Source organism: Protomyctophum parallelum (assembly GCF_964188405.1).
Source record: "Protomyctophum parallelum genome assembly, chromosome: 5".
NCBI lineage: Eukaryota > Metazoa > Chordata > Actinopteri > Myctophiformes > Myctophidae > Protomyctophum > Protomyctophum parallelum.
In genome coordinates this window covers 26564991-26584956 of record NC_139702.1, presented here as the reverse complement: position 1 = coordinate 26584956, position 19966 = coordinate 26564991, and the positions used below count along the sequence as shown (strand labels likewise).

Here is a 19966-nt window from a genome sequence, read left to right as displayed (position 1 = left end):
GTATAATATATCCTACTCCTATAAATCAGGACTCAGAAGGTGACAAAGAGGCAGGCCGAGGCCTGGATGGCGTGTCCCGAGGGTCAGAGGAGCAGACCTTGACATTGTAGCTATTTGAGGTATTCAGGACGGTTACCGGCAGATGCATCGATTGACGTGTTATTACCCGTGAAAACCCAAGGCCATGTAAAGAAGGAAAGGACGCGTTCTACGTCATTGACAAACTGGAGCCGGACATTCGACATGTCTTCTTTTATTTTTCTGCACCGATTATTATTATTATTATTATTATTATTTATCGTTGTAAATCGTTCAAAAACAGTGCTTGTCCCACAGTGCTTGTCCATTGACTTCAGTGCATGCAAACGTTTGGCTCCATTTTGCTTCCCCGCGCAACAAATCTGCAAGCTTGGAATTATTGATAATGAATCATTATGTAAAAAATCTAATACAGTGTCCTTGAGCAAGACCCTGAACCCCTAATTGCTACTGATGTGCAGGTTGGTGCCTTGCATGGTTTTCTCCGCCATTACAAGTCTAGACCCAGATTCTGCTTTGCCTTAAAGGTATATTCAGTGATTTCACTTAATTCAAATATCACTTATTTTTTTGTTTTGTTGTGATAATCCTCCCTACTATAGAGTGTGCTGGCCATATAAGGAGTTCCTCCCTGTCCCCAGTTAACCCCTGGGGGTCAAAAGACCGTAGGTTTCGTTTTTGACTCTCTATCCTGATTGGACGAAAGGCTGGGTCCCACAGCCAAAAACGAAACCTAAGGTTTTTTGAGTGAAATCACTGAATATACCTTTAATCAGCCCAGAAGATTGAAAAGAATCATAGGAGCTGTTACTGTTTGTGTGTGTTATTACTTTACTTTACTTTATTTGTTTATTTGGACAGGACAATGCATATTAATGGACGTCACATGGACGTAAATACACCGGATATAGCATAGTTGCTAATTTTCATCCGCAGTCCTCACAGGAAACACAAAACGGAAGAACAGACAGTCAAACAGTGGAATACATTTACATAACATTACATAGGGAATACAGCATAAAAAATAAATACACCTAAAATAATCATAAATGGTTGCAGCTTTGGTTTTCAATTAAGCAACCATTTTTTGAGGAGGTATTATTCTCTTTTTTGTATATTCTGTTGTTTTGGACCCCAGGAAGACTATAGTTGCTGTTCAGTCGGCAGCTGATGGGGATCCATTCTAAATAAACAAACATCCAAGGGCCCCCATTGCCTCGGGGCCCCTGTGCACTTTCACACTTGGCACAAGCCTAATTCATGCCTGGTGGGAGCAGGTAGGAAGAATGCATGCAGTCTAGTTAGGTGAGCTTAAATACCCCGCCCAATTTGGTCAGCTGACTGCCACCATCAGCGAATGACATGTGAGTGTTGTTGCAAACACTGAACATATAGTAATGCAGCATATTAACCCCTCGGGTATATGTATACGCCCTTGAGCACTGATTGAACTAACTCTGCAAGCTACGTATCATTATTATTTTTCATTGTCAATCAAAATGTCAAAGTTAAACTGAAACGTTTGATTCGATTTCAGTCAGAGACGAGTGAAAGGAAAGTTAAGTACTCCAGGTCCAAATTTGGTTGAAATTTCCCCTCTAAGCTGATGTTTAGGCTCAACTGGTTGGTCCTTAAACCCATTCTGAACGGGAACCCTTTTGGTGTTTTAAGCATTATGTTATACTTTAGCTATTGAAAAATAGCAGATCTACAAGCTCATAGTGCGCCACCGAGTGGCGCGCTATGAGCTTGTAGGTCTGCTATTTTTGAAAAATCGTGAAAAAAACGTTTTTAACATGGGTTAATTAATGTCTTCTTCACCTGTGTTCCAGGAACCAGAGTGGGATGTAAACAGTGCGTTTGTGGCAGGCGCTGCCAGCCACATCAAACCCAAAGGCCGACGGGGCAAAGCGGGGCAGAGCTCACGGGAGAATAAGGAGAACGAGGCTAGGAGCAACCAGGTACACACACACACACGCGCGCACACACACACACACACACACACACACACACACACACACACACACACACACACACACACACACGCACACACTGTACGACACAATGCATTAATGGTGTTGCATTAATGGTGTGATTTAATAACCTATCAAATCTTGACATTACCATCACTACATCACTCTTTTCAATCATTTTTCCTAATTAAGTTCACCGTGGCCTTTATAGCCTAACCTATGCACTATGTTCCCATGCACTTTATGGAATTGCCTTTTGTTTTTGATATATTGTTCTGTTCTGACATTTTTTATATAATGCTTTTCCTTCCTTTTATTTTTGGCTTTCATTTATCTTCCTATCCTCTTCTTTTTGGCCTCTATGTATGTTCTTATGCTCTGTGATGTGAAGCACTTTGGTTCGACCTCGGTCGTTGGAAATGTGCTAATATATAATAAAGTTTGATTGTCTCCACCAGGCCGAAGGCATGTGGGGAGAGTATGTTTTGCACTCCGTCCGTCCGTTTGTGTGTCCGTCCGTCCGTCCGTCCGTCCGTCCGTGTGTCCGTGACAGGCTAATCTCGGCCACCGTTAACCCGGTCGATGCCAAATTTTGCACACACACTCCCTGGATGCCAACGATGAACCTCTGCCCCAAACTTTCCAGAACGGCCTGTTATAGCGCCACCAAGAGGCCGCTTTGTGCAAAACAAGTTTTTCGATGCCATATTTTGCACACACACTCCCTGGATGCCAACCATGAACCTCTGCCCCAAACTTTCCAGAACGGCCTGTTATAGCGCCACCAGGAGGCCGCTTTGTGCAAAACAAGTTTTTGCACAGTACACCTACAGATTTTGTCCAAACATCACGCAAATTGGTACACAGTCTCTCTAGAGCCATTCAACGAAACGGGTCTTTCAGATTTATCAGACTCCATCCTGATTGGTTAAGATTGGCTTCCAAAGTTCACAGGAGTGCTCAGTTTCAAACAAAATGCTGCAAATCATGAACACATCGCGTGATTTCCGTGAAATTGTGCACCCACATTCCCACTAGGCCGAGGACGAAATGCCACATGAACAATTTCAACTCAGCCTCAAGGTGGCGCTATAACTGGCCGAAAAGTGTTTTTACCTCTAACTGCACGGATCTGTGGATAACCTGGTGGAGACCTGTGCCCGGAAGGGCACTTTTTCTAGTTTGATTTGATTTAAAACAAACATCCCTGCAACTGAACTAAAATGTTTCTAAGAATTGAGTAAAAGCACTATTTAACTGTAACACATTGAGTGCCACCTGGTGGACGAAAGTGGTGGTGCTAGGCTGCCACGTGATGAGAAGCAATTCCACTATGACCGCGTTCGGTTTTGGATGCCATCTTAGATACTAAGGCAATAGCGTCAATGCTAGCGAGCTAACGTGAAGTCCATCCTTGCTCTAGAAAACGCCAATGTTCCAAATCGAGATCACTGGATAATCAGAAATGCCCGATCTGTTCAAAACCACAGACAGCGGGCGTAGTTTCCGAGAAAATGGCCATGACTAAAACAGAAGCTAATGTGGTTGGTCGCCGTGCAGACGAGGCCCAGAGAGCGTCCCTAGCAACCAGAGCGCTTCCAAAAATGGAAAATAGCGAGGCAATCTTTCTTTTTTTTTTAAGATATTCTTTTGCGGCTTACGCCTTTTATTGTTTTTTTTGAAGGGACAGACAGTAAGTAGGCTGACAGGAAACGGCAGAGAGATGGGGGAAGACATGCAGTAAAGGCCGTGTCGGGCTCGGGAGTCGAACCCGCGGCACACTGCGACTGGATTACCAGTCGGGTGCCCAGACGGTTACGCCACCGCCTGGGCTAACAATAACGAGGCAATCTTATTTCGATATTAAACGCCTTAAGACGAGCCTACTCGTCATAAGTGCCTCGCGTAATTAATCGATTAGGACGAGTATACGCCTTGACAGGGAGACATGAAGAATCATCTTCTTACTGTACATGTAAGAATGTTTGGTACATTAAGCTCTAATGCCACCATATGTTGTTTGACCTTCTGCTTAGGCCATCAAAGTACTACATGCAATTGAAAATTTAGCTTTAGCGTCACATTCCCCACTGCACTGTGATCACAGGTGGAGAGTAGTAAGGATCCATTGAAGAGGAGAGGAGTAGCACTAACAGGTGAGTCTGAGTGTGAAATTTACATTGCTGCCTTTTTCCTCTGCAGCGTTAGTCCCTGCGACATACTAGCGTCATGTCCAGGGGGTGTACTACTACTACAAGCTGCCTCACGCTACAGAAACAGGAGATAGGCTCCTGCCCTATGGGCCTCATAACTCGGCAAGGCTACTTACTACTACTACTACTACTACTACTTATGTGACACCTCTGTGTCACATTAGCTGTTGCTATATACTGCATATATATCAGAGAGTGCCGAATGGCCTTCGCTTTTGAGTAAATGGTCACGCCCCCCACCTACTTATAGTAGGGGATACGTTTTAGACCACGACAGAGGGGTCATCTCAAGCAAACTTGAGCCATGAGAGACACCACCGAGCGCACTGAAGCGCGCGAGTTGACATGTCGAACGTTGCAAAGGTCGCTCAGCCGACTCAACCCCGCTCGAGATGCGACCCCCGATATGAACATGTTGCTGTTGAAAAGAAAATATTTTATCTCCATATTTAACCTTTTCGTGTTTTCTTTTCATAAATCAATGCCCTTAGTTGATCACGCTGTGACTACAGCACAAAAGCATCAAAAGTAGCAGATCTACAAGCTCAAAACACAGCGCAAAGCGACGCTTTTTGAGCTTGTAGTTCTGCTACTTTTGTTAGTTTTTGAATCCTGGAATTAAAGGAACCATTTTGGGTTACTGCGTGCCTCCCAAAACAGCGTGACTATATATTGTAGAATAAATTTGCTATTTTCGACAAGCAACACATACGATGAAGTAACAAACGGGCTTAAAGCAGTTTCGTCTAGTCGCACATTTCTGGGTCTAAACTCGGCTTTACAGAGTCAGCAGAATCCCACAGTACTAGGTGTTCAATAACTTTAAGTGTGTGTGTGTGTGTGTGTGTGTGTGCGCGTGTGCGTGTGCGTGCGTGCGTGTGTGCGTGTGTGCGTGTGTGTGTGTGTGTGTGCGCGTGCCTGCCAGAGGAGGGCATCCAGATGTTCAAACAAGGCCTGTACAGCCAGGCTGTGGACATGTTTACAGCAGCCATTCACTGTGACCCCACAGACCACAGGTAAAGTGACAGTTAATCCAACTCGTTGATTCCATCCATTATATAATACAAGATAATCGATGATCAATCATTTAAGTCGTCCATTGTCTCTCGCTCAGATTCTATGGAAACAGGTCTTACTGCTATTGGTGCCTGGAGCTGTACTCTGCAGCCCTATCGGACGCCCAGAGGTCCATCAAGCTGGCTCCCGATTGGCCGAAAGGATACTTCCGCAAGGGAAGTGCTCTCATGGGGCTGAAGGTTAGCATCCAGCATCCTAGCTTTTTTCGATTTTCTTTAAATAAATGGTGGCTAATTTTATTTTCAGCAACAACTCTCATTTCCTGTGTGTGTTTGTGTGTGTGCGTGCGTGTGTGTGTGTGTGTGTGCGCGTGTGTGTGTGTGTGTGTGTGTGTGTGTGTGTGTGTGTGTGTGTGTGCGTGTGCGTGTCAGCGATACAGTGATGCAGAGAAGGCCATGCAGCAGGTGTTGAAGCTGGATGAGGACTGTGAGGAGGCCACCAATGAGCTATTCAACTGTCGCGTCTTACAGCTCATGGTATCAATCAATCAATCAATCAATCAATCAATCAATCAATCAATCAATCAAAGTCAGTCATTCAGTCAGTCAGTAAGTCACTCAGTCACTCAGTCAGTCAAGCGATCAATTAAACAATCCATCTTATGGATGGATATGGATGTGACAGATATTGCAGAAATCACTTGTTCCATATTTAAACTTTTTGTGTTTGCTTATTTCTCTCTTTCTTTTTTTTCTCTTTTCTTATTTTGTAAATGAACGCCATACTTTACAGCGTCATTGTGGATGCAGCCCCAGTCCCTCTCTCGTCAGTTACGGCAGGTGGGTCAACGGGTCACTTATGGTTCTGGTGGAGGATGTCTTCATCCCTGACCAGCAGAGCTGTATGCTGCGCTCCGCAGGACACCGCTAGCACTGTGCGGTTCTCCAGCTGTTTGCCTGATATCTTCACGGGGCTCCACTCGTCGTTCTCCTCCCCTGTGCCAAGCTGGAGGTTGGTGCCCATGCCCCACGCGTACACAGACCCTGTTCTAGTGATGGCAAAGCTGACACGGGACCCACAGCTCACTCCACTGGCCAGCTCCATCCCAGGCACGGGCGAGGGCTCGCTCTTCTGTGCGGCTCCCTGGCCCAGCCCCAGACGACCGTAATGCTCACTGCCCAGACTGTATACCTGCCCTTCGCTATCCAGACAGAGCGCATGCTCCTCTCCTCCAGAGAACTCCACCCAGGCTGTGGTAGAGTCGCCGAAGCAGGTCGGTTTCACTGGAGAATAACATGTCTCTATAGTCCCGAGCTGGTGGTAGTTGGACAGACCAAATACATACACGCAGCCATTTTCTGATAGAGCGAAGGTGAAGTTTTCCCCACAGAAGGCGTCTATGACGTGAACCTTGCCTTTTAATAGCACCGGCTGGGGAATCAGTAGCCTGTCAAGGCCCTGCTTGCCTCGTTTGTCAGAAAACATCTCTTTCTGCACCCTTCCCAGCTGACCCTTCTCTCCACACCCTGCCGTGTAGAGGTTCCCTCCACGTGTTACCAGCACAAGGTGGTCGTCACCCGATGCAACTTTAACCACAGGCTCCTTCAAGGTGACTTTGACGGGAGCGTTGCACTTTTCCTTGGAATGCAAAAGGCCCATAATGCCATTGCTATCTCTAAACGAGCCCCAGAGGTACACGGTTCCGTCCTCTGTGAGGGCGGCCGTGTGGCAGTTGCCCGCGGAAACCTGAACCACCTTCTCTCCCAGGAACACCTTCCCGGGACAATTCTCCGGTGCATTCCGACGAGTCCCACGTCTGACGTCTGACGTCTCCCGGCCCAAGGCACCCTCGTCGTTGCTGCCAAACGTGTAGATGCTTCCGGAACCACCGAGGCACACCGTGTGCACTCCTCCAGCTGCTACTTGCACGATGCCTTCTGGCAGGGGGACGAGGGCCGGCTTCTTCCGTTGCAGTATGTTGTCTCCTAAACCCAGCTGTCCGAAGAGGCCCTGGCCCAGCACCAGAACCTGACCCGGCTGCTTCCCGTGACTCCTGTGGTGAACTTTCACTTTTTCCTCGTGACCCGTCTTCGTCCCACGACTCCTGGGATGAACTTTCCCTTTTCCCCCATGATATGGTGAGTGCCTTTTCCTAGAAGTCTTCCTTGGAGCCTTTCCTGACGTACGTATTGCAGGCATGTTGGCAAAAGAAATGCGATCCAACAACGACAATGCGTTGTTCCACACAAACTAATATAGAAAAACGGAAGGATGTGACATCAGGTGCACATGGCCGTGCCACCAAACTAAACCAAACTAACCATGTGTGTATGTCGTTCCTGCATTATGTCATAGTCATGGGAATGCCTGATGTCACAGCGCTGATGTCAGAGGGCTGGCCGGATTATTATACCTAAACTAGAGCGGTGCCCGGCTGTAGAGCACCGAGTCACTAGACCGGTGCCCGGCTGTAGAGCACCGAGTCACTAGACCGGTGCCCGGTTGTATAGAGCACCGAGTCACTAGACCGGTGCCCGGCTGTAGAGCACCGAGTCACTAGACCGGTGCCCGGCTGTAGAGCACCGAGTCACTAGACCGGTGCCCGGTTGTATAGAGCACCGAGTCACTAGACCGGTGCCCGGCTGTAGAGCACCGAGTCACTAGACCGGTGCCCGGCTGTAGTTCACTAGACCGGTGCCCGGCTGTAGTTCACTAGACCGGTGCCCGGCTGTAGAGCACCGAGTCACTAGACCGGTGCCCGGCTGTAGAGCACCGAGTCACTAGACCGGTGCCCGGCTGTAGAGCACCGAGTCACTAGACCGGTGCCCGGTTGTATAGAGCACCGAGTCACTAGACCGGTGCCCGGCTGTAGAGCACCGAGTCACTAGACCGGTGCCCGGCTGTAGAGCACCGAGTCACTAGACCGGTGCCCGGCTGTAGAGCACCGAGTCACTAGACCGGTGCCCGGTTGTATAGAGCACCGAGTCACTAGACCCACCCGGCTGTGCAATACCCGTTGTACCGTGTCAGAGTACCCGTTCCACCCATCTGTCTGTCCCTTTTATGTCCATATATGGAGATTTTTGTATCTGTCTCTCCATGTCCCTTTATTCCTATATGAAGTCGGTGGTTCTCGATTTACGTGGTTCCCCACGTGGAGTTATCTATTTATAGATATTAGATACTGTATACCATAAAGCTTTTTTATTTTTTGAGCGGTGCTAACTGCTCCAACTGTGTGGCTTTGTATGTACAGTATTTCTACCCCCAGATCATCATCAAGGGGACCGACTGTACCTATGTTCCCCAGGTTCTGTTCCCCAATATGAGATGATGCACGATGCACAAAAGCATCAAAAGTAAAAAAAACAAAAAAAACATAATGAATGAATGAATTGAATCCTGAAAAGTGACACATTTGAACATATGATGTTTCAGAGGACAGAGACGATTATAATAATGTATCTGCTGTTGTAGATAGCTCTTGATTACAACAAAACAAATGCAGTGGGACAATTTAAAATACCCTCATGGAGCACGCTATCTCTGCGCGTCCTTTAATTGGTGAAGTTTAAGAACGGACAAAAGTGTTAAGGCATGTTATTTAACCCATTTTGGGCGGGAACCCCTTTTGGTGTTTTAAACATTATGTTATAATTTAGCTATTGAAAAATCTTTAAAAATGTGGCTACAGATTGAATAATAGAACGATTTTACAGAGATCTCTGGGCGTCCAAAATGCTCTCCCTCTCAGCAATACAATATCACCGAGTGGTAGTTCATGAAGTCTGGAGCACTCGTTCTATCTATCCCTCGCCCATATGTGAATCATGAATCGTTATTTCTGTGCATCCCCTTCTCGGAGACTTCTGCTTTTCCTTGGGGTGATATATTGGTCATATAGCCATTTTCAACCTAAAGAGGAAAGAAGACAACACAGCCTTTAGAATTATGGGAACTAATGGGTTAACAGTCATCGCTTGAACACTTGAGTTGCTATGGATTGTATGTTCGTTTCTTAAAGGGACACTATGTATGTAATATGTGGTTTTAGATATTTTAGATTGTAGCAGTGAGCCCGGTGTCTCTGATGTCATGGACACTGGGCTCACTTCCTTCCTGGACTACATGTTGTCTCAGTAAGACAGCTCTCCCCCTATCCACAAGGAGGAGCAGTGCACCAAATAATTATGGGAATTGTAGTCCAGGAAGGTAGTGAGACCAGTGTCCATGACATCAGAAACACTGTGCTCACTGCTACAATCTAAAATAGCTAAAACCACATATTACACACATAAAGACCCCCAGGAAAGTATTCTAAAGCTTCTAAATGTCATTAACATATATTTTTTTGCAAAAAGGGTGAAGTGTCCCTTTAATACTTCCTGAGAGGCGCCTATTTCTGGCCTGGTGTGACAGCATGGGGCTTTTTGCCCTGTGAGAGGATAACTATATATTACATAATTATACATCAAAATAGGCCAGCACCTCACCAACACTGGTGTGCGCCCTTTCCTGTTTTGTTTATTATGTATAGTGTATGTATAGTTTCATCATATAGATATTCCACTGTTGCCTTCTTAGCTTACGCATGTCTCATGATAAATGCTTTTATGTGATGTATTCCCATGCTTTTGTTCTTGCTTAAATGTAAGTCGCTCTGGATTAAGAGCGTCTGCTAAATGCCTAAATTGTAAATTGTAAATTGTTTAGGATACTATACATTGTCACAGTATGTACAACATGTCTGGGTATCATGTTGGCCTTGATTGAATGAACTGCTTCATGTGGTATTCTGTTGGGAAGACAACCTACAACTAATAATGTTGGTCAATGTGTTCAAGCATAGACGACACACAATACCATAATATACTCATAATATTCAGTAAAACTACATTATTATCACACTATGCCATAACTAACTTTTTAAGATGAATGGATATGATTAGACAACAATATAATTGAAGAGGATATAAGCAAGGGATATCTCAACAGAAGGAGACAGACTGACTGACTGACTGACTGACTGACAGACTTCTCCCTACCAATCTGTGGATTTGCCTCCCTCTCATATAGGACTTGGGTTTTGACGAGTTCCAAGGTGTTCTGCTGCTGGAGAAGTTTACCACAGTCCGGGCTGCCCTGGGATCCTGTGACCTCAGAGGTAACGGCTGACCAGAATACAGCTTATCACCAACTGCTAAGTGCCAACGCTTTAGAGATTTTGAAGCATAGGCCCTACTAGATGCAGAAAAGGTTGGAAACCGCTGAAATACAGACTTCTCTTACATTGACATCCACTGACTGACTGACTGACTGACTGACTATTCACATGGGTCTAGTCGTACCAAAGTCCTGACATCACTCATTCATCCCCTGGGTCGCAGAAGTTTTTCTCTAGTCATCTTAGAATCTCATATAGTCTCATATAGAGTCTCATATAATAATCAGGGTCAAAAAATAAACAAATTGTCCCGGCGATATTGTCAGGGAGGTGGCTCTGTGTCACCCACAGTCCGTTTCGGGCTAAACTAATTCGGCAGCAGTAACATTAGCGTTTTCTTGCCGTTGATGCTTCAAATGCATATGAGTCAAACCACCGGGATCATCTGTTTATTTTTGGAACACAGAAGGAAAGAAAAGCGAGCCAGCCAGGTAGGATATGTAAATGACATCAGACTGCAGTGCTCTATACAATGATCCTAACATTTCACATGGATGTGTTTAGTTGAAGTGTTTCAGGATTCTTCACATGTTTTAAACATTGATTATAATTCCCATCTTCTCCTTTCCTCCTCCTAACAGTAGAGCACACGTCTCAACAGGACCTGAATGGGTAGGTTGGATAAATAACAAATCATCACGCAGCAACAGTCACACCAATGTGAAGTGAGTGGTGGCTTTGGAGTCCAGCACAGTTGTTGACTTAAAGGGATTGTGACATTTAAAACACATTTTTGTAGATTATTTGGCTTTTTTGGCTTTTCTTGACATCAATTTCACCAAAAAAAAACGAAGTTTGAACATTCAGTGTATTCTCTGCTGTCTGGACTTTTGTGAATAATTATGCAAAAATGTCTCATCTGGTTGGACGGCAGAGATATACGTAGATCTCCGCTAAACCTCCGCCCCCTCCCCTCTGCTCCCTGCCTAGTGCCTACCCTCTCTTCTCCGCTTCCTCATTGTGACCGCGACTTTGTTTCTTTGTAATACTTACTAATAATGGCTTCTAGAGAAAAATCAATCTGCTCTGTTGTTGGCTGTGTCAATCAACACAAGTCCTTACACTGGATACCAACTGGCCTAGATGACTCTTTTATTTTTGACGACGTTCCTACCAAGTTGTCAAAGTAGTGCATCTTGGGTTGACAGGAAAGGGGGAATTACCGACATCTACAGGCTAAAATTATGTGTTTTTCCATGGCTTCTCAGGATGAACTTTACACATGCACAAAAACTCGTGTCAAGAAATACTGGAGTGGAGTTGAGTGTTCAAACTTTTTAGACACGTTTGAAGGACCATGGCCAAGACTTTTAATGTTTTTAAAATTATGTTATAAATCATGTCATAATACCTTTAATAGAACGTTCGACCTTTAGGTGTAACGCAAAATAAAAAATAAATTAAAAAGTCTGTGCGCAGACATACGGACATACATATGGACACACATAGTTGTGCATAGGAGACTCAATAACGTTGCTGTCAGGCAGAAACCTCCTATCTCCATATTTTTAAATGTATGCCCTATTCAGCGTCACTCAAAAGTAGCAGATCCACAAGCTGTAGCCGGTGTAAACGCGTTTGCACCGGCTTGTGGATCTGTTCATAGACACAGCAAGCCACGGGTGAGTCTTTACCGGCCACGTATGTGTGTCGGACTCCATCCATCCATCTTCAACCGCTTATCCGTAGTCTGGTCACGGGGCGCAACAGCTCCACCAGAGAGCTCCAGACTTCCCTCTCCAGAGCAACATTAGTGACTTCCTCCTGGGGGATTCCGAGACGTTCCAAGGCCAGTGAGTCGATGTATTTCCTCCAACTGCGCCTTGGTCTGCCCCGGGGTCTCCTCCCAGTGGGACGTGCGTCGAGGACCTCCCTAGGGAGGCGCCGGAGAGGCATCCTAACCAGATGCCCGAACCACCTCAGCTGACTCCTTTCCAGGCTTTGTGGACTAATTCGCTCCTGAAAAGTAACAGTTTTGGACATATGAGGTTTCCACCTGACAGAGACAATAAGCTTGTTAGTCAAATTCCATCCTACCTTTTTCCTGTGGACTCCACTGTTTCACTCTCTCTTTCTCTCTCTTGTCCGTCCGTCCGTCCGTCCCTCTCTCTCTCCTGTCCAGGGGTCCCTGTCCGTCCCTTTGGGTAGGGAACGTGACCGTGGACATCACAGAGAAAGACATACGGGACCTCTTCAAAACGTAAGCCTGGGACTGGGAGACGTGTCCATCCAAAATGTTTCTTCCGAGATGAAAACGCCAGGCACTGCTCAAAATGCTTCCAAACGCCCAAGTTGAAAATATTATAAATATTATTAGGCCTACATATACAAATAATAGTTCATATAGGGTAAGCAGGCTACCCACTGCTATATTATTATTATATCACAACATAATGATACATTGACCAAAATGGCGTTATATCAACAATGATAGTATGAAGAGTATAAAACTTTAGTTAAACATGTATACCCTGGTTTTGGAGGCTTTGATGAATTGAACAAGGTGGTAAACAAGCGTAATGCTTTATTGGGTCGTCCACTCACAGTTAAGTCTTTGTATTGAGTTGTGCTTAGAATGTACTGTAATTCTGCAAACTGTTAATACATATTTCAATCAATCAGTCCAGCGTGTTAGCGTGTCTATCAGTAACGCCCTGTGGGCGAGGGTTTAGAATTTCCCGAAAATAAACAAAACCTGATTTTCACTCACCGAAGCAATTCAATTCAAAGGGCTTTATTGGCATGAGAAAACATACTTTACATTGCCAAAGCAGAAAGAACAAGCAAAGCCTGCTAGACCTAGGAAAAAGTCTATTCTCCAGGCTGGGAAGCGTCTTAGGTCCCTCTAAAATGCACTTTGTGCCTAGATTATATAATATTGAAAACAGATAGATAAATGCTGCTGTTAGCAGAACCTGTCTTGAGAGATAGAACCCACTGGTTAAAATACCATCCACCAGGAGCTGAGCTGCACGTCCCTGCATGATCACCGTGGCTTTGACAATGTCTTTGTGTCCATGCTTGCTGTACTTACAGGTACGGGGAGATAGAAAGCATCAGGGTGCTACATGAACGCTTCTGTGCCTTTGTCAACTTCAAGAATGCCAACATGGCTGCCACAGCCTTGGAGAGGTTACAGGTGAGGGACTGAGCGGTGACTTGTTGTGGGGGAGGTATGTTGCTAAACACGCCTCCCTCCCCTCTGACAGACGTCAAAGTGATGGCTGTCTTTGATGCATTCATTTATTAACTGCATACATTGTGGCAACCCAGGGGAGAATAGGCACAGATTCACAATAAAATAAGAGGCTCAGTCAGATTCAACATAAACTTAAATTGTCTTTTATTAAAGTGTTAGGGAAAGGGGAAAACGGGGCAAAACGTCAACATATGGTTCCTCTTGTCAGGGGCTTGGGCTTCTATTCACATGCAGTCCTGTGGGTAGAGCAGAGAGAGAGCTAGTGACTACTTTAGTTGGGGGTGAGTGCTGTAGGCTCTCCCTTGTGGAGTTCAGTTGGCTTGAGAGATCTCCCTCATACCAGCCTCCTCATGAACAGAGTGATTCCTCCTTCCTCACTCCTCCATTAGTTCGAACTGACTAACTAGACAGCTTGGGCGTCGGCTCTTTAAAAGCTTCTGGTGATTGCCTTACCGGCTGCAGGTGCGTCCATGTCCAGGCTCCCATTGGCTGCAATACCTGTACAGGGTGATATACTCCCTCTATCACCTCCCCCAGCCTCATTCTGTGGGGAATAGGCCTGGCTGTTTCCCCTGGTTTGGGGTATGTATTAAGTGCATGAATGTCAACATAAAAAGTGGAAGATGGGAGGGATGTGTTTTTTATGCAGGGTAACACACCAGCACACTAATATAGTGGTTGATAGAGCTTAAATAGTTTTATATCTATAAATGAAATGGGCTAAAACGTACGCAGTTTACCGTTAAAGTAAAAAACAGAACAGCTGACCACGTTAAGCATCATACGGTAACAAGCGTGGATATTTGGAGTGCACAATGCGATCTGAAGTCTCAGTCTGTGTCCAGTCGATACAGTTAAAACCACTGTATCGGGTCCAGGGAACATTGCGCTTCCGGTCAACAGCACAACAAGTGACTGACAGTGTGGTTGTTGTGTGTCCTCCTGTCCAGGGGGTGGAGCTGGAGGGCAGCAGGCTGGTGATCAGGTATCCTGACCGCTGGCTCCAGAGATCTAACTGTGGCCTCAGCACCAGCTCAGCCGCTACAGGGTGCGTATAGTTGTATGGTATAACTAGGTTCTGCAAAACCCCGCCCTGCCTGCCTTTCGATTGGCTGAATCCAAGAACGAGACAAGGACAAGGACACTGCCCCCAAAGGGTCTTCCACCTGCAGCGAGTGGAAGACCTCAAGCTGTTTGTCGTCAGTTGTGCGGTCTGAAGTGACTAGCGATGGGACGATATGAAAATTACATGTCATTACAAATTACATTGTTGTGGCAAAAAGTATTGTGATTAACGATATTATGGCCATAATCAAAATGCGCTAAAAACTTAAAAGGCCACTTTTGTTAACCACTTGAACCCCCAGCATCGCTATTCTGGAGGGAATGGTCGCCAAAAACAGCTGATCTACAAGCTCACAATGTGTTGCATTGCAACGTGTTCTGAACCCTTTTGTCATACCTATGTTTGATTACTATGTTTGACTTGTTTATTATTTTAGGTGAGGACCTTGTATAAGCCCTTTATGAGTTTGCTTTCTCACCTGCACTTATTTCTGTCTTTTCATAATGTTGCCTTTTTTGTACTGTTTTTATTGTGCGAATAGATAACAAAAATAAAGCTTGTCGATCTGCTATTGTTGGCAAATCGATTTGTGTAGTACATATAGTATAGAGGGTTTAAGTGGTACTATGAATTTGCAGCTCAACCAAAGCTAATTCATTCCAGTGTATGACATTCCACACGATACAATTATTGTGAGCGTTTGTTTTATCACGATAAACGATCACGATAATTAACCTATTCTGGACGGGAACAACTTTTGGTGTTTTAACTAAGCATGTTGTTATACTTTAGCTATTGAAAAATAGCAGATCTACAAGCTCATAGCCGAAGCTTGTACTGTAGGTCTGCTATTTTTGAAAAATCGTGAAAATGCGGCACAAATCTTTGAATATATATTCTTAAGACTTGTTTTTTATTTCAACGTCAGGCCTAAATTGTCAGGGTGCGATCAGAGGACCCAAAAGCAGTACGACCAAAAGGCAAGATTCATGGTTCAGGATGTTTATTAAACTATAACTTCCCATAAAACTTCCCCAAAAAAAGCAGGCAAAACAAGGACACAGTAAACACGCTGACATGAAATGATGATCTGACAAGGGACTGAACAAACTGGGGTATATAAATAGACAAAGACTAACTAGACACAGGTGAACTCAAAATACAATCAAACACAGGATAGGCTAACAGGACAAAGAGGACACAGGTGAAAACACTGACACATCACAAGGTAGGTGAGACAAGGTAGGGAACAGCAACTAGGCAAACAGGAAACACTAGGGACCATACTACAAAATAAGATACACAAAACCAACAGGGTAACAGAAAACCCAACAGAACAAGACATGGCAAAATACTGAACATAAAACAACCACATAACCATAAAGGTCAAGCCACATATTAGTCAGTGGTTTTGACCTAAGTCAATGCTCAAATACAAAAGAGGAGCGAGGCGTGACATAAATGGGTTAATGATTATCGTCCCATCCCTAGAAGTGACTCCTCTCTCTCTCTCTTCTCCCCCATCTATGCAGGCCCAGGCGGAGCTTACCTATCAATGGAGATGAATGCTTCTTCTGGAGGACAACCGGCTGTCTGTACGGTGATAAATGTCGCTTCAGACACATCCCAGAGCAGCGGGGACGAGACAAGAAACCTTGGCAACCGTGAACTGTAATATACAGACAGACAGACTGGTCCCGAGCTGAGCGTGCTGCTCTGCTGTCCATAGGGCATAGCAGTTGGGCAGCCATTTTGTGGCGCCACATAATAGAACCAGCATTCATTTTTCCACCATTGAGAAAATATAAATTTAGTTTATTTCATGCCTGAAACCAAGCCATCCAGGCTCCTCCTGGTGATGAATCATGACCATAAAACATTTGATTCTGTGTCAAAACATATTTGAATATATTATACTTTATTTAATAAATACCCCCTTTTCAGCTATTTCCAAATATTTTTGACACAGAATCAAATGTTTTAAAGTCATATAATATATATATATATATATATATATATATGTTTTCGGGTGGATACTCTCATTGAACAGTCTATAGGCCTACTATAGAATCTATTCTATATATTTAGAGACACTAGCCCCTCCTATTCCCAGCGTTGTGATTTGATTGGCTGAGCACAGAATGTGATGTATGATGTATGTAAGAGCGCCCCTCACTTCACACAAGTGTGATTTTGTTTTTTTAATTTAGCGCAGCAGCAGTCACTCAACAAAAGGACACGTTTTGGCTACTCCGAGCACTGATGAAGGCCTGCGTAGCTGAAACCCGTCCTTCACCTTGTGAGTGCGATACTGTTTCTACAGACTGTAGCCTTTCTACACCAAAGTGTTGTAAAGCAGGAGATACCGTATAGGCCAGGTGAGAGACAGATAGAGAGAGGAGGGGGGGGGGGGATTTCAAAGAGTGAATGTGGACTAGAAAGTGTGTCTCTTGATCAACAACAATTTCGAAACATTAACAACAATATTTTATTTTTTATTTTTTATCCCACGATTTTGTAACCCATTTTTCACCCCTGTGTCAATTATCTAATGTGATCCTGGGCTCTACACACCCTCCGCCAACCTAGTCCCCATATATGGGGGACATGGGGAGAGCAACGGACTTGAACTCATGCTTCCTTCATGCCTGAGTGTCCAAGTTGCTCCTTTACACCTGACAGGGGGGAGTTTCCCTGATTGGACGTAGCGCGTGGAAGGAACACGTTATTCCAACCAGTTCCTTTCCCCTCCATCAGGCGCCCCGGCTGGCCAGGGGGAGGCATTTTAGAGACCAGGATTACTGCATGTTTTTTGTGAGGGTACCTACCTACCCTAGGGGACACGGGGAGAACATGCAAACTCCACACAGAAAGGCCCTTTCGCCAACCCCGCCTCGGGTGTGGGCACTGATGACGCGGAGGAGGAAACACGCCACCAGCACCCACAGCATCCTGAGCGGGAATCGAACCCAGGACCTTCTAGCTGTGAGGCGACAGCACTACCAACTGTGCCAAGGATGTGCCCCCGTCAACAGATTATTTTCTTAAGAATCATAGCACACTGCAAGCAGAACACTTATGTATGTGTTTGTTATCCCAAACTTGACCCAAGTCACTGAGTGAGGACGATCTTTGAAAGGTACAAGACATTAAGGCAATATCGTTTTCAATGTGTGTGTGTGTGTGTGTGTGTGTGTGTGTGTGTGTGTGTTGGAGGGGGGGGGGGGAGAGAGGAGTCAGTTGGGAAATGAGAGGAAAAAATATAAAAATGAATACAAATATATGTATATTTTTTTACTCAATACAAATTCCCAATACTTAAAACTACTTTCAACCTACATCCGGTGTGTCATTGCCAGCGGTGGCGGGCATTCAAAAACCCTGATCCAACCGATGTGCCCATATGGGCATTCCAATATGGGCACATACTGCTGACATGAGGGATCTCCATATATGGGCATAAATTGGACAAGGACTGACAAGAACAAGATACAGATAAGTCCATATATGGGCATAAACGGGACACACAGGTGGGCCGACATCTCCATCACAATGGGCTCAAAAGGGACACAGACAGACGGCTACAATGGGTACTGTGACATTGATATAGGCATTATATGGAGATCCAGTTGTTCACAACTGGCCATATATTGGCATATACTGATGACATCAGGGATCTCCATATATTTGTATTTTTGAGGCAACGTCTGGCTTACGGAAATGACATTGTATGGCAGCCTATGGACTTTTAATGACATAAAAAAGCACCCCACATGTGGCAACCAAGTCTATAGGACTTTTAATATTTGCTTAGAGTACAATGTTTGTTTAAAGGAGTGAGGCGCCACTTATTTCACATGAGTGTGATTTCTGTCAAATCACTCCACATTTTCATTCATATACCAATACTTTGGTAAAACACTAATTAAATTGAACTCAAACCGGTTTCAAGTCTCTGAATGTTGACCGTATACTGAAATGTTCAGAACAATGGCTTCCTCAAACGTCTAACAGCATGCCTATCGGAAAACCGTGTACCGTGAGTTGACCCTTTAAATCCAAGTGGATTGTATATGAATGGAAGACGGGTTACTATGTTTCGATGTCTTAACCCATTCTGACCCGAGATCAGATTCATACGAGGTTTCCACTGGGACACACACTGGTCTGATGAACGCATTCTGACCTGAGATCAGATTCTAAAAATGTCAGTCGCTCTTCGATTTAAAAATAAATAGCAGACCTACAAGCTCGTATCGCGCCACTCGGTGGCGCGTTATGAGCTTGTAGATCTGCTTTTTTTAAATAGCTAAAGCATAACATGATGCCGACACCAAAATGGGTGCCCGGTCAGAATGGGTTAAAACTGTGGTTCTCAAACCGTTTCATGTCAAGGACCCCCAAATTGATATTACGATATACGTAATATACGTACTGTAGGCTACCTACAGTACGTATATCGCCGCAGACCCCTATCTGAAAATATGTCGTGTCAGAGAGACCCCTATAAAAGAAGATTTGTGTTCAAATTTAAATAATTATTTATTGTTTCAAGATTTTCCAAACTTAAAAGAGAAAGGGAAAACAATGGTTAATGTGGTCAAACTGGTTGTGATGGTATATTGTATATTACATCATTTTTGCTGAACCGTCTCAGGACCCTAAAAGACCCCCTGGGGGTCCCCCAGACACCACTTTGAGAACCACTGGCTTACAAATGTTGTAACCTGACATTAACCACTTAAACCCCAGCATCCTTATCCCAGGAAAATAGCAGATCGAGCATTGTGAACAATAACAGAAAACAGAAACGTCTCTACTAGAGCCCTATTAGGACTCTGGTCAACCATATGGGGTTTAAGGGGTAAAAGGTGATGTAAGTTTGGTCTCTTTGTGCGTGCCCTTCATTGTGGTGTTTGTGCTTTAGAGCCACTGAGGGTATTCGTGGCTTTGACAAATCAAATGACTTTCGATCACAGATCAAGGCCTTTTCACAGTACTGGAGTAAACAGATCTGGGTACATTCTCTATTTCTGGAACAACTGGTCTTTAATTAAACCAAACACTAAAGTGTAAAGATGAAAATAAACAAAATGGCTTCCTTATGGTATTGAAGCGAACGACAAACTGTAATGTAAACCATGATTATGTTTACAAATTGATGTTTTTCTCTTTTTTTTATTGCACCAGTTACATTCTCATGTGGTAATAAAATACTATTTTATCAAAGAGTAA

The 19966-nt window shown here is 44.6% G+C and overlaps 2 protein-coding genes across 2 annotated transcripts in view; one reads left to right on the top strand and one right to left on the bottom strand.

Annotated features, from left to right (window-relative positions):
• Positions 1 to 19966, top strand: part of LOC310859444 (uncharacterized protein) — a 40103-nt gene extending 20137 nt beyond the window's left edge. The window contains exons 6-16 of the mRNA XM_083765987.1: positions 1872 to 2000; positions 4120 to 4168; positions 5151 to 5241; positions 5340 to 5481; positions 5674 to 5778; positions 10319 to 10406; positions 11048 to 11078; positions 12589 to 12666; positions 13503 to 13605; positions 14616 to 14713; positions 16264 to 19966. Of these exons, the coding sequence (XP_083622113.1) occupies positions 1872 to 2000; positions 4120 to 4168; positions 5151 to 5241; positions 5340 to 5481; positions 5674 to 5778; positions 10319 to 10406; positions 11048 to 11078; positions 12589 to 12666; positions 13503 to 13605; positions 14616 to 14713; positions 16264 to 16399 (1050 nt within the window). The 3' untranslated portion in view covers positions 16400 to 19966. The remainder of the gene's footprint in view (positions 1 to 1871; positions 2001 to 4119; positions 4169 to 5150; positions 5242 to 5339; positions 5482 to 5673; positions 5779 to 10318; positions 10407 to 11047; positions 11079 to 12588; positions 12667 to 13502; positions 13606 to 14615; positions 14714 to 16263) is intronic.
• Positions 6095 to 7441, bottom strand: LOC310859153 (regulator of chromosome condensation-like; the record flags this gene model as incomplete). The annotated part of the gene is made up of 1 exon (XM_083765552.1): positions 6095 to 7441. One exon carries the CDS (start codon positions 7439 to 7441, stop codon positions 6095 to 6097), a length of 1347 nt encoding a protein of 448 aa, XP_083621678.1.